The sequence below is a fragment of the Platalea leucorodia genome (genome assembly GCF_965183815.1).
Source record: "Platalea leucorodia genome assembly, chromosome: 3".
Lineage (NCBI taxonomy): Eukaryota > Metazoa > Chordata > Aves > Pelecaniformes > Threskiornithidae > Platalea > Platalea leucorodia.
The window spans coordinates 19,033,581-19,052,701 of record NC_138825.1 but is presented as its reverse complement, the minus strand read 5'-3'; the positions used below and the strand labels follow the sequence as shown (position 1 = coordinate 19,052,701).

Genomic DNA, 19,121 nt, shown 5'->3' with positions numbered 1-19,121 from the left:
CGGGGCGGCCGTTGAACGTCTTCTTCCCGCCTCGCCTCTCATGAGGGCCTGGCGCGGGTTGCGGCGGTCCCTCTCCTCCGCCCTCTCCTCCGGCGATGGGGCGGCTCCCGGTGGGAGGCCTCGGAGGCGGGCGTGGGAGACGTCGCTGTCGCCGCTGGAGCGGGTGAGGCGGCTGCTGCCGCCGGAGGAAGCGGCGGAGGTGGGGCGGTGCGCGGCCGCCCCTCAGACCCCCCCTGAGGAGGAAGAGGAGGCGGTGGCCGCCGCCGCTCCTCAGGTGCCTCTCGAGGCGGCGGGAGCGCGTCCCGGCCCTTTCCGCGCTGGGGAGCTGGCTCTGGCGGAGGTGCGGAGGAAGCACAACACGACGCTGAAGCTGCTGTGCCGGCTGGCGGCGGGTTCGGTGTTGGCCAGCCCCGGCGGCCTTCTGCCTCACCGCGACATCATCGGGCAGCTGCCCGGGCAGCTGCTCCGCACGTCGGCCGGGGCGCGGCTGCTGCTCAGGCGGCCCTCGTTGGAGGAGTACGTGCTGCTGATGCCGCGGGGGCCCACCATCGCTTACCCCAAGGTACTGGCTGCTCACCGGGCTGGCCGGCGGCTGGGAGGTCACTGGCCGAATCTCACCCTTAGTTTCCAAGACTAGTAACGTGCCGTGTTTTTCTCACCTGCAGGATATAAGTGCAATGTTAATGATGATGGATATCCACCCGGGAGACACCGTTTTGGAATCTGGCAGCGGGTCTGGCGCTATGAGCTTGTTTCTGTCAAGAGCAGGTGAGACCCTGGTTTTAGAAAACATAGAAGCAGCACAATTCCCTTATCACACGTTGCCTTTCTTTTGACCAAATGCTTATGGTCAGTTCTTAAAAGTTTTGCTGCAATTCACATCTTCATATGTAGTTTGTTGGCTTAAAGGAAGATTACATCTGTGCCAGAGCCGGTGCAGGGACTGAAAACCGTTTTGACTGTATTTGGAAGGCCATAGTACAAGGGGTTACCAAAGGCCCTGCAGAAAGCTGAGTTTCAGCCATCGTTATTGTTGGCTTTGGATTAACCGTACTAGACTCTTTCTCCAATCTCTTTCCTTTCTCAGTTTCCTTTTCCTCATCTCAATGGACCGTGTGAATAATCAGATTGCTGGCTACCAGTGAAAATGCTTATGTGGGCGTGCTGTTATTTTTTCATGTTATAGCTAGCCTGGTTTGATCTAGGTGTCAGTGCTCTAAAAGGTAGAGAGCCTTTGCACTCAGCAATGTGAGTGAGGGTGAAATCTCACCCTTAAACGTCATCTCATCTGTAGGTATCCTGTTAGTGGACCGCATTTCAGAGTAATTTGATTTATGAGCTCCTGATAGAACAACTCCATTAAGGAAAGAAAAAGTCCAAACCAAACCAAAACCCCCACAATTGTTTGCTGTAATTGCTTTTGCACACACCTGAAAAATAAAGCACCATTTGAATTTGGTTTTCAAATTGTGGGTGGTTTTTTAATGTATTGCTGCTATTGCAGAGTACTGCCCTCCTCTGCAGTACTGAGGGATTTTTGAGGGTAACGATGGGAACCTCATCATGGATCATCTTGAACTGATAGAGCAGAAAAGCACGAGCTGCATATCCTGAAGGCTGGTGTTCAAAGACAGGGTCTGGGGGCAACCTGCCATCAGAGTAACAGAACACCTGAGGGCGCCAGCAGTGGTCACTGAACCTGAGAAGCACCCCGTATCCTGAGCTTCTGTGAAACCTCAGCACTAACATTTCTCTTATACTATTCTCCAGTGTGTGTTATAAAGCATTGTTATAGACTCTGCTGTCTGTAAAATGTTGACGGTTTGGGCTGCCTTTGTGGTTGTACTCTGTATCATTCAACAGTTCAAAGATAGAAAACGTTTCCGTACTCCCACTTAGAGCCAGCCAAGTGTCTGTGGGAGGTGATGCTTCCTCTTACGCTCTTGTGAGGGAGACAAACTGCACAAATCAGCTGCTCTTTTTGTTCAAGTCCATTAAATAACCTTAGAACTCAAGGGCAGCGAATTAGTTTTCTCTTACTCTCCCACGTAGCAGTGCTGTATATCTGCTGTCCCTTGGCACGTGCTCCAGGATAACAAGAGAGGCTTTTTAGAAGCATGAGTTTTTCTGAGGAAGTTCGGTATTCAGCAAGTATGTTACCAGTGTCATCAATCCAACCCCGCTCTGGGGTGCCAGGTCGTACTGCTGAGGATAACATGAGGAATTAGGAATAGTTACGCTCCGTGAATGGTACAAAGTAGAGTGCTGAGCTCCATCAGGAGCTTAAAATTGGTGAGGGCATGTAAGCAGCAGCAAAGGGAATCTGGAGGGTCCCCCACCAAGATGAACAGAGTAGATTGTTCTTCTTCATCCTTTGTTTTAGCTGCAGTAATCTCCGCCTGGCCTGCTCATTCAGTGAAAAAGCTTATTTTAATGATCAGCCATCAAATGCTGCCCCAAGACCACTCGGCTGCAGGTGGTCCTGACGTACATTGGGCCCAGGTTTTGAGGTGAGCAGTTGCACCTCTGCTCACTCCCCTCTTTCTGCCGCTTACTGCTATTCTTTAGTTCCTTCCGATCATCTTTCTGCAATGCACCAGGGTGTTTTTGCAGTTCCATAATGGGAGTTTGAAGATAGTATGGGATTATCCTCAAAGCAACCATTGCTGCCGTGGGAGCTAGACGCTGACAAAACAGAAGATGAAAGTCAGCGCTTCTGTTTCCAGAGATGCATTTGGAGAGAGGGACAGTAAGAGCCATTGACTTTCCCCATCTTCCCTACGTGCAGACCCTAAATCCAAAGAAAGAGATTGAGTACCTGATGTTGGCTAAGGCAAAAGTTAGCTTTTGCTAAATACAGCAAATCATTTTCTGCCTTGGGTATTCAGTCCACCGTGGCCGTTTCATACAAACACAGCTGACTTACCGGTTATTCCTCTCCTTTTTCAGTCTTGTCCAATAGGTTCGTTCTGATCACTTTGATTTAGCTGCAGCCATGCCAAGTCAGCAAAATCCTTGGCATCACCAGACTGTTAACCCTGTCCATGGGAAGCAAGCAGTCCTTGCGCGCCAGTTCAGCTCTATCTTGAGGAGAGGGAAAACGGTGTGAGATTGTATTGCTATTTTCAAATTTATTGAACTTAAATCAGCACCAAATACGGACAGTGTTGGTCACAGCTTAACACAATTTGGCGCTGACCCAGAAATAGATTTGATTTGGTTTTTCCTAATGGTGGCTAATACTGCCACCATTTAATACAGTGATACCCAACAAGAAAAATAGCTGCTACACAGGTAAATGCTGGAATTTAAATCTAGTGGACACATTACCAAGGTCCATGGAAGCATTTAATTTCCCAAATTCTCATTGATTTATTGGATTTCATTAATCTCCTCTCTTTGTGTTACTCTCAGTTTATGTTTTATTTTCCGTTCCTTCTTTAATCTTTCCCAGAAACTACTGACATGCAACAAGAGAAAGTTAAGACTGTGTTAAGAATGCGGCATTTGCCATGGCTTTAAGATCTTTGAGAACTGGAAAATACGATGGATGCAAACTTGACATACTGCAGCTTCACAATAATGAAGAGTTTTGCCTAGATATTTTACTAGTTGTCCTTATTTTTCCAGAAGTCAGTTTCAAAATGTAGGAAACTTTTGGAATGAGCAGAGGAAGGATTAAGACTGACCCCAAAGTGAACAATTTTATTCTTCCAGTAGCTCCAGACTGATAATCTTGAGTAATATGGAGTTGGTGCTGCGATTCTACAACTGCTTGAGGTGATCAAAGGCGGCACTGCTGAAGCTCTCCCTCCTTACGTGTTGGCTCTGGCCTCTCTCTGATCCAGGGTGAGCTAGATCAGGGAGACACTGCCAGGAAACCCATCCCTCTCTTCTTCAGTTTTCCGAACGGATTTGCAGTGGGATCACATAGGTGAGGGAAGGAGCCTGGTGACTCCAACCTAAAATGGCTTAAAAAGTCAGAGAACCTCACCTGCTGAGCTGCCGATTGCTGAAAGCTGTCTCTGCCCATTAAACAGCAGCAAGGAGAAAGAGGAGCTAATGGTGTGATAGGTGTGAGAAATTAGAGTGGTACAAGGATAGAACAGTACAGCAATGCACGTGCTGCTGTCTGGATTTCCTGGTAAAACTTCCTCTATGAAGAACATTGTGTACTGGACTCGTATGATAAATTTCAGGATAGTAAATTTATACTTCAGCAATAAAATAATTTATTACCATTACAGACAATAACAGGAAAATAACATAAGCCTGTGTAAATCAAAGAGTACACTTGAAAACTTGTCTGTGGGGCAGAGACCAGTGAGCAGGGGTGGGGGCTTTCTTAGCCTTTTCCCAACCCTAAGAAGGGACTGGTGGAGGGAGAACTATGCATGGAAAACGGCAAACTTTTGTAAAAATGAGGACCGTCAAAAAAATTTAAGACCAGCAGTTTCAAATCTTATTCACAACAGAAGCGGTCACTGTCAGCTTTATAGCCTCTGTGAGTGGTGACCAATGTTGCAGCTTTCTGGGCTGGTACCTCTGGCAGCCGTAGCAGGAGGATCGTAGATTGATAGGGCCACAGATGCTCAAGCCGTCTTTCGCTGCAGGAGTTACTTCAGGAGGACATCTTAGGAACGGTTGGTACTACTGTAACTATGCTTTGTTCCATCTGTGGGTTGATGGATTTCAGTCTGTAAAAGAACTAACCCAGCACTTTATCTGCATATATTTATTTTAAACATAAAGAAAAACTGTAATTGTTTCATATGTGATTATTTCCTAAAGTGAAGTTGAGATTTAAAGCTGTACTTTTGTCATTTACTATGCTACTTTTTTCTAAATTCTTTATTATGGGGCCGGGAAGTAGTAAGCCTAGTGTCTTTTTTTCGTTTTCAGTTGGGCCCAAAGGACGTGTTATAAGTTATGAAATCAGAGATGATCATCATAGCTTAGCTAAGAAGAATTACAGGCACTGGCGTGCTGCATGGGAAATAGGACGTATGGAAGAGTGGCCAGATAACGTGGATTTCATTCTTAAAGACATTTCGACAGCTGCTGCGGATGTGAAATCTGTAACGCTTGATGCAGTAAGTCCAAAAAATCCCCCCATTTGACATTTACCTTTTCTGCATAAATTAAAACCTCTAGTGCTCTAGTTTAACATGAGAAAAAAAACAATCAGATCCTCATCAGTGAAAGAAACACTGTGATTTTTTTTTTTGTCAGATTACAAGTATTTTCACGGTTTCAGTTACAGTTTCTCAAATGAAAGAGCAATATGGCTGTAGTACAAGAATACTACAATTAATCACTGCTGTCTTGCAAGCAAAGACAAACTTTCTTGTATTTTGGAGAAATGGATACTTTTGTATCTGACTAAGACATATATTTTACACATTAAATTTAAGAAAAAAACATAAGCTTATTGAAAATATAAATACGTAGACACTTTGCTATCAGCTGTATAGAATGCATAATGGAACTAAGGCCTAAGTTAGAGTAAGAAATGCTATTGCTCTCCTGTCCGGCTTTTTATATCCAGATTTTGTAAAGGGAGGCGTGCTGGGGAAAACAGCTAGATGTTAACCACCCTTCCAGGTAAAGCAGACAAACTACTTACATTAACACTTTAAACAAACGACAATTGTCTTTAACAGTTTGAGCAAAGAAATAAAATATATAGCATAAAAACATAATTTTTAAAACTTTAAATGTAACAGTAAGGAAGGATCAGATATTGCATATCCCATTGTTTTACAGTTTGAAGAGTTTCCTAGCAGAAGATGGATAAATTGCCAAAGACTGAAGTTTTCTAAATCTTGAAACAAACAGCAAGTTAGACATTGAGACTGTAGCGTGACTTTTCACGATAAAGATGCACTTGAACATTTTTTTGTTTTTACATTTGAAAACTAGCTATTCAAAGGTGTTAGTAAATGTATTCTAAAAGTTTTTATTAATGTCAACATTATGGAATTTAATTAGTAGGAGGTTTAACATTAGCACAGGACTACTGTGTTGGTGAAATGCTACTTGCTGTTTTAATAGAAATTAATTTGGAAGTAGCAAGGACTTTGCTCTGTAAATGTGTGGACCTCAGGTTTCTCTAAGGTTTTGAGAGGCAGTAATAAGCCTGGTTTGTGATTACATACTGATGTTGTATGCATTCATTTTCCATTGATAAACATTGTTTTTTCAAGCGTTGTTACGGAAAAAATCTGATAGATATATATTGATATTTACTGGGAAAATGTGTGTATCCTTCTCTTGCAGATAGTTCTGGATATGCTTAACCCTCAGTCTGCGCTGCCTGTTGTACACCCAAGTCTGAAACAGGGTGGGGTGTGCGCTGTGTATTTAGCAAAGTAAGTATTTACTTCTGGCACTTACGCATTGATTCGGGCATCACCTAGCATTGTTACAAAACCAAACATCTTTTACAATATACATCCAGCATTAATGGAACGTTTAAAGAAATTATTTTTTTCCCCGGGTAATTTTTTTTTAGGGAGTTCCACTCAGTATAAATTACACTTGGCCAAATCCTTTGGCCTTTACTTCAGGAACGTTCTCATTATGATCAGTGAAAGTTTTTACTTAACGACATCCTCAAAATAACTGTACTGGTTTCCAATTCAGTAGTCTGGTTGCTAGCTCCTTTGCCCTAAAATTGAAGGACTCATGTAACCTCAAAGGTGAAGAATGTGACAAAGGCAGTAGAATTGGGACTAACAGTGTATGATTTGAGTTTTTTGAAATACTGCTTTACCCTTTGCATTTCTTCAAAAGCATCACACAGGTTATTGACCTTTTAGACAGAATACGGACCTGCAAGCTCCCTTTTTTGTGTGAAAGGATCATTGAGGTAACTCACAGAAATTGGTTGGTACTCCCTGCTAAAATCAAGAATTGCAAATCAAGCCAAATGGTGGAAACTCAAGAAAATACTGAAGAACCACCTCAAAAGGAATACGAAGAAATCCACGTTCAGGATCAAGTAGTTCTTAAAGAAAGTGAATATAATGGTAAGAACATTATTGCTGATGAGAGATCCTGTTACTGCAATTTGATAAGCCAAGGATATAATGACGGCAAAGTTTGTAAGAAGAGGCAGTATTGTTTTCTTAGGTCAGCTGAGATTGTTGTGAAGAACAGACAAGCTCCTGGACAGCCTAGACCTTGTCGTGCTTGAAACAGGATATGTTAATGGCTATTTAAGTTTAAATATCTTATTAAAAATCTAGACTAAATAGAAAATAAATTGCAATCTGCAAATAGAGAATGACTGCCCTTCTGCTACTGTTTTCAAATTTTTATTTTTTAATAAAATTCAGTCCTCTGTACTTATCCTGTAGCTGCTTTAGAGGACCCTGATGGGCTTAAGGATTCCATAGAAGAAACATTACCAGTGTGCTCTGTTTTGTAATCGTGCTGTTCTGGCAAATCCAAAAAAGATGCCTCATACTAGTATAGATTTGCAAAATCCGTAGTTGAGCAGAGGTCTGAATGTACTGATAGGTGACAACAAAGCACTTTAACAGAAGCAAAAAGAAAATGAAAATATTTTGGGGAAAAATAATCCCTGTGCATTGGCAACTCTAGTCTGCATGTATGGTTTAAACTTGTTGGAAAGAATTTTAAAAAAATTTACTTCTCACAGAATCACTTTCTGGCAATGCTGAAACATACTGCTCGGTGCCCTACGTTGCTAGACCATCTTACTGGCAGGATGCTCATTCAGGTGAGACACTTGGAACATGTTTTTTTATCTTAAATGTTTAGTGGTATTTTATTTTCAAAACCAGTATTTTTTTGTACTAACATTTGACATGTTACTATATCATGAAGTCATAAAACTTATAATAATAAACTAATCATCGTATATTGAAATACTGAAGTTGTAACTTGTTTTGTTTTTTCGTCAGCATTTCTTACCAAGCTGAGAAAGTTCCGACCACTGCTTTCTTGATGCTGCTGTTACCTGCTAATTTGAGTATTGTATCAGAATAAAATAAAATGTTACAAACTAGCTGCTACATTTTGCAAGTTGTGTAACTTAAGGAATGACTGCTTCGATTTCTACTGCTATGAAGTTTGAAATCCCACCTACTATGTAAATGGAAGAGGTTTAACAGAATCATCAGGTGTGGTGTCGCTATGCAACACAGATTGTTCTGCGCAGCAGTGCATCTGTTTCTGTCTCATCGGGTGTATTTCATTCTTCATGGCTTGTAAACCAGTCCATGGATTTGTCTTGGTTGGAGGTGCTGCCTCGTCTCCTTTTGCTCGACAGGCTCTGACAGTCTACCAGAAATAAGGAGAAAAAAATGTAGTAAGAAAATAATGGATGAAAATCTGCCCTTTGAAATGCAAGTGAAGCAGCTTCTGACTTCACTGGCTGCCAACTGGTGGCTATTGGTTTCTTTAAGAACAACATTCTTAAAGCACAACTGTGAGAGACTGAAATTCACTGAATTTGTTTTCTTGACAAAGCCGTGCTTATTTCAAGAGAAAACCCAGTTGTTGACACGTATAGCTTTGCTTCACTTCCACCAGCCACACTGAAAGTTGCCTGGTTATTTCTGAACTTCATATAAGCATGACCATCAAATGGTCAAAATAAAAACAAATTTTTCTGACTTTTGTCAGATAGAAAAAGCAAGATCTCTCAAGTAAAAATAGATTTTAAATTAAGTCTTTTAGGGTCTCACCACATAAGCAGATGGTGATGTTTAACACGTTAAGTTTATTAAATGACCTGTTGTAGCCACCTGACTTGTTCTGTATCTCAAGATTCAAATGCCAAATTTCTCAAAGTTGAATAGGATCCCTTGAGTATCACAGTTGTACTGAAGCTGTCAAAAGCAGTAACACAATCCTACTATAATAGTGAAAGTTTGGATATTAGTGAGAACATATGCAAATAAGAAATAGAGCTATAACTGTAACCTTAACACTAAATAAGTATACTAAGAACTCTGCAGTGGTTAAGCACATGAAGGTATCTTTGCAGAACCTGAGGCCTTGCACAGCTCCCCCAGGACGTTAACATCTCAAGTGTGTTCCACTGAATAATAAATTAAACAATGAGCATTTGCCCCAGAACTGCTGTATGTGATGGAGGCTTCTCATACAAAGGCTCAGGACGCTATTTTGAGTAGATTAATGTGCAAAGATTCAATTACATAAAACCATTTTCACAATAAACTCTTGTATTGTTTTCTACTCCTACCCTAGTCTTAAGAGGAAATCTTGTATAAACTGTCAACAGCTGAGATACACTTAAAGGAAAATGTGAATTGTGATTTAACATATGTCCAAACTGATGACAGCAACTGTGAGCAGCCTGTCCTCTCTGAAAACAGAGCTCTCAGCGAGAGTGCTTCAACTCATGTAACACACTTTTAACTCACATGACACATACCAGTATTTTTACTGTTTCTTCTACCAATCCTAAGTGTTTAAAATAGGATTCTCAATTTAATGTATAATACAAGAATAGTAATAAATGGCTAATAGACTGGAACGAAACCCAAAATCTACTGTAGTAGACGATGGTTCATTTGAAGAGACTCAGAAGATAAAGCAGTTGGTACTTCCAGGAAGTCACAGAATGGTTTGGGTTGGAAGGGACCTTAAAGATCACCTGGTTCCAACCCCCCTGCCATGGGCAGGGACACCTTCCCCTAGACCAGGTTGCTCAAAGCCCCATCCAACCTGGCCTTGAACACTTCCAGGGATGGGGCAGCCACAGCTTCTCGGGACAACCTGTCCCAGTGCCTCACCACCCTCAGAGTGAAGAATTTCTTCCTTACGTCTAACCTAAATCTACCCTCTTTCAGTTTAAAGCCATTACCCCTTGCCCTATCACTATGTGCCCTCATAAGAAGTCCCCTCTGCAGCTTTCTTGTAGGCCCCCTTCAGGTACTGGAAGGCTGCTGTAAGGTCTCCCCGCAGCCTTCTCTTCTCCAGCCTGAACAACCCCAGCTCTCTCAGCCTGTCCTCATAGGAGAGGTGCTCCAGCATCTGATCACCCACAGCTGGACACAGCACTCCAGGTGGGGTCTCACCAGAGCAGAGCAGAGGGGCAGAATCACTTCCCTCAACCTGCTGGCCACACTTCTTTTGATGCAGCCCAGCATACAGTTGGCCTTCTGGGCTGCAAGTACACGTTGCCGGCTCGTGTTGAGCTTCTCATCAACCAACACACCCAAGTCCTCCTCAGGGCTGCTCTCAACCCATTCTGTGCCCAGCCTGTATTTGCACTTGGGATTGTCCTGACCCATGTGCAGGACCTTGCACTTGGCCTTGTTGAACTTGATGAGGTTCTCATGGGCCCACCCCTCCAGCCTGTCAAGGTCCCTCTGGATGGCATCTCTACCCTCCAGCGTGTCAACCGCACCACACAGCTTGGAGTCATCAGCAAACTTGCTGAGGGTGCACCTAATCCCACTGTCCATGCCGCCAACAAAGATGTTAAACAGCGCCGGTCCCAATACCGACCCCTGAGGAACGCCACTCGTCACTGATCTCCGCTTGGACATCGAGCCGTTGACTTCAACTCTTTGAGCACGACCATCCAGCCAATTCCTTATCCATCCAGTGGTCCATCCATCAAATCCATGTCTCTCCAATTTAGAGACAAGGATGTCATGCAGGACACACACTCCTTATTTTCCATGTGCCTTAGCACAGTTTCCAGGAGGATCTGCTCCATGATCTTGCCAGGCACAGAGGTGAGACTGACCGGTCTGTAGTTCCCTGGGTCTTCCTTTTTTCCCCTTTTAAAAACAGAGGTTATGTTTCCCCTTTCCCAGAGGTTATGTTTCCCCCAGTCAGTGGGAACCTCACTGGACTGCCACAACTTCTCAAATATGATGGACAGTGGCTTAGCAAATTCATCTGCCAGTTCCTTCAGGACCCACAGATGCATCTCATCAGGTCCCATGGACTTGTGCACCTTCAGGTTCCTTAGATGGTCTCGAACCTGATCTTCTCCAACCGTGGGCAGTTCTTCATTCTCCCAGTCCCTGCCTTTGCCTTCTGTGACTTGGGTGGTGTGTCTTGAGCACTTGCCGGTGAAGACTGATGCAAAAAGTCATTGAGTACCTCAGCCTTCTCCATATCCCAGGTAACCAGGTCTCCCATTTCCCTCCAGAGAGGGCCCACATTTTCCCTAGTCTTCCTTTTACCACCAATGTACCTGTAGAAGCTTTTCTTGTTGCCCTTGACATCCCTGGCCAGATTTAATCCTATCAGGGCTTTTAGCTTTCCTAACCTGATCCCTGGCTGCTCGGACAATTTCTCTGTATTCTCCCCAGGCCACCTGTCCTTGCTTCCACCCTCTGTAGGCTTCCTTTTTGAGTTTGAGTTTGTCCAGCAGCTCCTTGTTCATCCATGCAGGCCTCCTGGCGTTTTTGCCTGACTTCCTCTTTGTTGGGATGCATCGCTCCTGAGCTTGGAGGAGGTGAGCCTTGAATATTACCCAGCTTTCTTGGGCCCCTCTTCCCTCCAGGGCTTTATCCCATGGTACTCTACCAAGCAGATCCCTAAAGAGGCCAAAGTCTGCTCTCCTGAAGTCCAGGGCAGTGAGCTTGCTGTGCAACCTCCTCGGTGCCCGAAGGATCTTGAATTCCACCATTTCATGGTCACTGAAGCCAAGGCTGCCCTTGAGGGTCACATTCCCCACCAGCCCCTCCTTGTTGGTGAGAACAAGGTCCAGCACAGCACCTCTCGTCATTGGCTCCTCTGTCACTCGGAGAAGGAAGTTGTCATCAACGCATTCCAGGAACCTCCCGGATTGCGTATGCCCTGCTGTGTTGTTCCTCCAACAGATATCAGGGTGGCTGAAGTTGCCCATGAGGACCAGGGCTTGTGAACGTGAGGCCACTCCTATCTGTCTATAGAAGGCCTCATCCACTCGGTCTTCCTGGTCGGGTGGCCTGTAGCAGATCCCCCCATGATGTCACCTGTCCCTGCCCTCCCTTTAATCCTGACCCATAAGCTCTCAGTCGGCTCACGAGCCATGCCCAGGCGGAGCTCCATGCACTCCAGCTGGTCATTGACAGAGTCAAGAGACAAGATGTGAGAACCAAAATGGGACCATGGCAGTAAAAGTATAGTTCTGCCAAGGTAACAGGGATTTCTGCTAACACACAGAGATCACGTCTTGCCATACCAAGAAGGACACAGTAGTCCCTACTGTAGTCTAAAGGGCAAATAGGGCCTCAGTTGCCTAAACTAATTGAAAACTATTTGCAATATTAAACCATACCTTGGGCATAAGAAAAAGGAGAGTCAACGAGCATTTTTTCAGTTGGAAAGGTGTCCTTCAAATTCTGGGATGAATGTAATTCCATCATCTCCAAAGTGCCAGTAGATGAGGAGGAAGATGATGATAATCCTAGTCGTACAAATCTTCCTTTCTTACCACAAAGCAAGCAGTCTGTAGGAGTAGCACTAGGTCCTCGGGGCAGCTGTACTTCATCATTGTTGTAGTTTCTCACAGCTCCGCTGTGGTGCACAGAACGTTCTCGCTGCCATATGTAATGTGTCGGAGCAATAGCCATCACCTATCAGGACAGCCGTTACATCAGAAACCATAAAAATAATAGGAAAACATATAGCTGAAAACGAGGGATCCAGTTCATGTATGGCAGAGAATTAATACTACGTAGCTGAAATGGGTATCGTCTATTATCTACCTGCTTCTGTCTCATTAGAAAGTTTGCTACCTTGGGCATGAGTAAGTGAACCAGTTATGAATCAGATGTGGAAACACAACAGTTTACAGCCTTGTATATTCACGTGCATCATCACAAATACCCGTTTATGCTTTGTATGTTGGGCTGAAGATGGTGTCTTTTACTAACTACTAAACATCAACTAGCTGAATCTTCTTGTTCACAATGTCACTGAACTGATGACTGTTGGAAGCCGGGAGGGTACACTGGGAAAAGCATTCTGCCTTGTTCCTTGCACTTTCCCATAAGGACCCAATCCCATCCCCAGAGATGGGACTCTAGAGTAAATGAGATTTTCTTTTCCTCCAGCTGTAGTAAACATTATGTTTTTAGAACATGATAGGGCTTTTCCAGACAGATACATTCCACCTGAAAAGTGAGGAATGTCTTTTTTCCTTCCTAATATGTTTCAAAAAAGTAGGTTGTAACACTGCATTAATAGTAGAGAATGTTAAAAGTGTGTCCTTCTGAGTGTTTTTTAAATGCAGTGACCTTAAAAAGTCAATTGAAGTTATATTAATTTTGAAGGGATTAAAATTTCACCTAAGGTGCTGGGATTTTTATTTGAAGGTTTTACTTGTGTACAAACTTGTAATTTGTAAAGCAAACACACACACACACACAAAATTATTTCTGAAGTGGCTAAAGTGAAACAACAGATGGTAATTTTTAAATAAAAATATTTGCGTAAAGCAGAAAGATTCTAGTCAATAAAAACTTCACTTTTAACAGTAGTGCAATGTAAAATATTGTAGTTTACCCTAAAAGCACAGTTTCAAAGAGTATATTTTAAATGCAGAAGAAAAAAAATATTGTGGAAGATAAATGGACCATTACATTTTAGCTGCATCTTTTCTTTCCCACGGCTTGCCTACGCACTTTAGGAAGAAATTATTTGTATAGAGCTAAATTATTATGGCATTAATTGTTGTAGTTTCAGCATCTACAATATTAAAACCCTCCCTACCTCTTCACAGCAGCGTCTGCTTACAACAGCCCTGTAGTCAATTCTACTCCATAGTTGATCTCTTAACTTTAAGAAATCAGGGAAGAGCTTTCTCCAGGCTTTTCCCAAAGCCCATGGGAAAATGTCATACTTTGATTCTTCATCGTCTTCTTCAACTGTATTTGCCAGATACCTTCAAACATATATATGTTTGCGTCTGTAAACATTGTTCAGTCTTAAATCACTGTATTAGTATAATTTCTAACATTAAAAGACATAATATTGAAGTAGTTCTTTTTCCTAATATTGTGAAAAAAACTGCTAACAAAATGCAGCCTTCTCTCAGGAGTACAGTATTTTCTTAATCAGAAAGTTCCATGTGTATCCTTTGGGTAAATAAAAACTCACGCTATTATAAAAATTGCTTTACCCTAAAGTCTCCTCAATGAGTAGATGTGCAAGAACTAACAAATCCTGACAGCCTTCTCCAAACTGGCAAGATATCCTTGCACTAAAATGAACAGTTTCTGACATTCTCTATGTAAAGCTTACAGCTATCTTACAAAATTTTAAACTTTACATTTTCTACTTTATGGATTTTAGCTATTCTTTGAAAATTATGTTGCTCACATTAAATTAGCAGCAAACAACTACATACAGGTCTACCTTCATGTATAAATGAAAACCTTAAATGACTTTTTTAACATTTCTCCCTTCCTTCACTATATGCTACTTTTGGTTCTGGGTCATCTTCTCAGACAACAGGAAAACATTTACTTCCTCTGGATCCACCTGATACTAAACTCCTGTAAATCATACCTGAAAAAATCATGACTTTTAGTCTCCTCCCCAATTTTCTCACTTGCTCCTAACCCCGATATTCCCTCTCATCCCGGTCTCACCAGACCCTTTCTGCCTTTCTAATCCTCTAGCTCTTCCAGCCTGGCTTTTTTCCCATTCAGTGGAGTCAGATGGCTTCCTCCTCCGTGCTCAGTGGATGCTACCCAGAATACTATTTACGGAAGAAGAAACAGCCATCTTTCTCCCCCCACTAGTGTGCAAATCAGAGCATCTGAGAAGCACTAGTATGGACAAAGATGACCTGAGCACCATAACCCTATGAAAGAAAATGTGGAATTGGTCTGAGGTATAGCCAAATATGGAGAGATTATATAGGCTTGGTAAAGACAGATTCCTGATTGCACCTCTGTTTCAAAGTATAGAAATTTTAGAACTGTTCAAAAAAGTTCTCAGAAATTCTCTAGCAACATTTTTACAGCTGACTTAAATCATGTTGACAGAAACTTTAATAAAAAGTTACTCCCAAGGTAACGTATGATTACATTATGAGGTGCGTATGATGATGAAACATTTCAGTACAAACGACTTAAAGGCTGGCAAAGATCTAAAACAGAGTCTTATAATAGGAAGTGTGAGCCATGTATATGTTGCCATGTATTGTCCTGCCTATATTTCTTGTAATGCTTAAAAAAGTTCACAGATTTAGTTTTGTAGACAGAATGCCGTGCCATGTATCACAACACCAATGCAAATGTCCCTTCACTGCTGTGCAAGCTTGTTCCACACAGGTGGTCATCAGAGGAAGAATGTTCAATTTGCACTATTTATATATAGTACGTAGATTACGTTTCTATACTTTATATAGAACCCAAACAACTACACACTCATTTAAAAAGTCTCATTGTATATCATAATTATCAGTGGCATAAACAAAGAAATAAAATAATGCAAAGTTTATCCTAATAAAACCTAATAAAACCAGATAATTTAAAAGTACTTACAGAGCAACAAAGAAATTGATTCTGGTATGCTCATTTATTGTGAAGTTAGCCCTCTTGAAATAAACGAAAGTCATTGCCAAGAGATACTGTTTTAAAATGTAAAATGTTACATTCATTATTAAGTATCAATATATTATTTCAGTACATCATTTCCTAAAATGCTTCGCACATTTATCTTGCGCCAAGATATTTTGGCCATTTTTATCAATGAGGAAAGCATAAATTGAGTTTCTTGAAGCTTCCATACAAACACATTAGAAAAAAATTATGGTCTGTATTTGCATTACAGTATCAAGTGATGAAGAGCAGATTTTTCACGCAATATATGTTCTATTAACTAAGAGGGAAATACACTTACCTTGTCTGCAATTTTACAGCAACAGTCCATCCAAAGGAAGTCTTGGATTAGATCATCATCTGCAACAAAAGAAAGTTGTAGCATTTCAAACACCAAAATTGTTTTTGTTAGAAAGTGTTTGTAAATAAATAACAGATGGTCCTTCCATTAAACCAAATAAAAAGGAAGACCCTAGACCCAGCAGTAGACAACAGAGAAACTGAAGGGAGAAGGAGACTAGGTATGAAAAAACTTAACCAACAAAAGAAGACAAACTACCAGAAAGGCAAGGTGGAAAATCTAGTGACTGCATTTCATTCAGTCTCAATAACAGCGAGTGAAGGTGAAAAATCACCAGTATTTTTTCTATTAATATAACTTCTTCCTGTGTTAAGTGGTTCCATCTAATAGCATACCATTACTTCTGATGAACCATAGACTGTTGAGATCTCTGCACCTTGATTACCTGACAGCCTTTATAAGGCAATACTTGCGTGATTATTTGCGGTCAGTGCATCACTGTCTGTGAACATGTAGTATAACAGGATTACCGCAAACTCTCTCTGATTCACTCCTCATTCAAGGTTCAAATAAAAACCAAGTGTAATCTTCCACTATTACTTTATCTCATCACTAAATTAAATAAATACAAAACTTTATATGAGAGAGACAGAAATGCAAAAGAGATGCTACAACTCCTCAAATTTTCTTCCCATTCCACTTCTCCCCCTAAATGTTTATTCCCACAACAAATAACATGGTTATAAGACTGGGAGTCCAGCCTTTTTTAAGCCTCGTGTGAAACAAGATGTACATTGTTTATATGTATTTGTTGAAATATAAGAGAAAATAGAAAGGAAAGGGAAATGATCATAAAAGGAAGTACCATACCACCTTGGTTTCATTTGTAATTTTAAAAGATACTTTTCATCAGTTTGGTAGCACTTTTTGTATTTTTAACTTAAGCATTAAATATTTATACACTGAAGTATAACAACAAAATATATCTAGACAAAGACATGGCCATTAATATCTATATAAAAAGCACTTCAAAAAATTATTGAGTTTATTAAACATACGTGCTTGATAGTTTTCTACTGTTCAGTCAATACATTATTATCTATCACTATTAACCTACCAAATAATTTAAAGAAAGCTGTCATTTCCTGGCGCTGAATAACTAGACATGGTCCCTTTGGACATTTATATTTATGACTAGGAACCTTTTTTTCACAATTTTCTTCATGGTCTTTAAAAGTAGGCCGCTTTAGTCTAATAAGGTTTTTTTGCTGATGTGATCTGGATGCACTCGATTTTACATGAACAGTGACAGTGGGAGGTGTCTGACACACCAGATTGTGTCTCATTTTGGTAAGTAAAGGTTCCTGTTAAAAAAGAAGAAGAAATTAACTACAAAAATAGTCAGCTTGAGCAATAGTTCTCTATATTTCTTTTGTTTAAATGAAGCGTTTCAGTAGAGCTTGTACATCAGGTGATACAAAAATTAATTTTATCAGTACTAATTATCTAAGCCTTGTGCGCTAAGCCAACTATGTAGATTTCTTTAATTTAGTTCTAATTTGATAAAGCTCTTTTTCAGTGGAAGGAGCCTTCAATCTTTCTTTTTCCATTCAAAATTTTGAAAAATGGAAAAAAATCCTTTCCAGAAAAAGTTGCCATTTGTCAGATGCTCATAGCCCTAGACACTTACTTACATCTACCAAGAAAAAATCTCCATTCCTCCCCTCCAATTTGTGACTGTGTATTTTTAAAAGAACACTTAATAGAAATAATGCAACAGAACCATAATTAAGCCATATAGCATAAAAACTAAAGCCTTGAGCTCATAACATCTGGTTATAGCTATTGGGAATAAAAACTTATCCCTCAAGTAGGACATACCCTAAAGGCATAACCAAGGAAACAAACCTGAGGCGTTTGTAACTGTAAAAATCAAGAAGATACCAAATGGAGTGTGAGGAAAGGTATTTTTAGACAGGAGCAAATGCATTTACTGCTTTGGTAGGTCCCTCCACAGAGCATGGGGCTGTCTGAGGCCAGCTCACAGCAGCCTACCTGGCCCCCTAGCTCCTAGGCAGCTGCCATATTAAAACAAAACAAAAACAAACAAACAAACAAACCCAAACCCAAACACAGCCCAAACGCCCCTCCCGCGCGGCTGTGCCTGCGCCCCGCGGGCTCCCCTCAGCAGCCTTCCCCTCCCCGCGCAGCTCGAGATGGCGCCTCCCGCAGCCAATCGGAGCGCGCGAGGCGGCCGTCTCAGCCAATCGAACGGCGGGGCACGCTTACCTCCGCCCACCCTCCTCCTGCCGCCTGGGGGCGCTGCTCTGCGCGGCTCCCGCGGAGCCCGCCAGCCAATCAGAGAAGGGCACGGCTGTTGCTAGGCGGGCGGGTGGGCGGGCAGGTGGGCGCTCACCGGGCCCTGGGGCAGGGAGGCGGGAGCGGGTTCGGCCCCGCTGCCGTTCGCGTCTTTCGCAGTCCCCGAGGGAGGGCGGGAAAGCGCGCCCTGAGGCGCTGCAAGTGTGGCACGCTGACTGCATGGGGTTAGAAACCTCTAAGCCAGTGCCGTAGCTCCGTCCGGTGCCGCGACGCTCCGTCCGGCAGCCGGCCGGTGCCCGCGGGGGGCCGGGCCGCGCGGCCGCCTCACGCCGTGGCTTTGCCGCGCAAGACGAGGTGAGCCCCGACAGCGGCGCCTCCGGTCACCCGGGGTGTGGGGGCAGCGGGACGCCTCTCCTCGCCGCGGTGCCGCCTCGGCCTGGCGTCCCGGGGGAGCCCTCGGTGTGAGCGGCGGCGCGGCCTGAGGGGAGACGGGCACCGCGCCGGGCCAAGCGTCCCTCCGCCGCCGTTGCTCCTGCCTCCGCCGCCAGCTGTCCCGGAACGTGACTTTAACCTCTCGGCTGCCCAACGCCATTGCAAAAGCTTCCTTAAAACATCTCCCCAGGATGATCAGCGTCTCCCCGGGAGGCACAGGCCGTGAGGGAGAAGGCATACCTAACTTCATTAAAAATACAGGTGCAACATACCCTGCTGTGACTTTGCCACAGAAGCAATTAATGCATGTAGTAGTATGCAATTAGTCCAAGGCAGTCTATTGAAATGCAATATCGAGAATTAAAAACTCCCTTCACTACTAAGATTCAGTGTGAAATCTTATTGTTGTCTTCTGTTATAAAAACTAAAGATTTACTCCAGGAAGATGGCAAGAAATACATCCCACTTCATTGTTTCCTCCTGTACAGGCCAATTAAAATGTAACTGGTCTCATT

At 42.7% G+C, this 19,121-nt stretch overlaps 2 protein-coding genes across 2 annotated transcripts; one reads left to right on the top strand and one right to left on the bottom strand.

The window, feature by feature from the left end:
* Positions 1–15: 15 nt before the first annotated feature.
* On the top strand, positions 16–8,150 carry TRMT61B (tRNA methyltransferase 61B). The gene is made up of 7 exons (XM_082305644.1): positions 16–562; positions 666–768; positions 4,903–5,093; positions 6,280–6,371; positions 6,796–7,031; positions 7,667–7,747; positions 7,932–8,150. Exons 1-7 carry the CDS (start codon positions 41–43, stop codon positions 7,973–7,975), a joined length of 1,269 nt encoding a protein of 422 aa, XP_082161770.1. The 5' UTR covers positions 16–40; the 3' UTR covers positions 7,976–8,150.
* A 56-nt stretch (positions 8,151–8,206) lies between these two features.
* SPDYA (speedy/RINGO cell cycle regulator family member A) lies at positions 8,207–17,201 on the bottom strand (the record flags this gene model as incomplete). Its single annotated transcript, XM_082305645.1, has 6 exons — positions 8,207–8,310; positions 12,281–12,578; positions 13,717–13,888; positions 15,498–15,583; positions 15,856–15,914; positions 16,973–17,201. 6 exons carry the CDS (start codon positions 17,199–17,201, stop codon positions 8,222–8,224), a joined length of 933 nt encoding a protein of 310 aa, XP_082161771.1. The 3' UTR covers positions 8,207–8,221.
* Positions 17,202–19,121: the final 1,920 nt, after the last annotated feature.

Bases quoted from the DNA above. Each gene is read 5' to 3' on its own strand.
- TRMT61B (XM_082305644.1), top strand. From the start codon at position 41: ATGAGGGCCTGGCGCGGGTTGCGGCGGTCCCTCTCCTCCGCCCTCTCC. The intron at 769-4,902 runs GTGAGACCCTGG...TTTCGTTTTCAG, and splicing joins CTTGTTTCTGTCAAGAGCAG to TTGGGCCCAAAGGACGTGTT. The intron at 6,372-6,795 runs GTAAGTATTTAC...TTTCTTCAAAAG, and splicing joins TGCGCTGTGTATTTAGCAAA to CATCACACAGGTTATTGACC.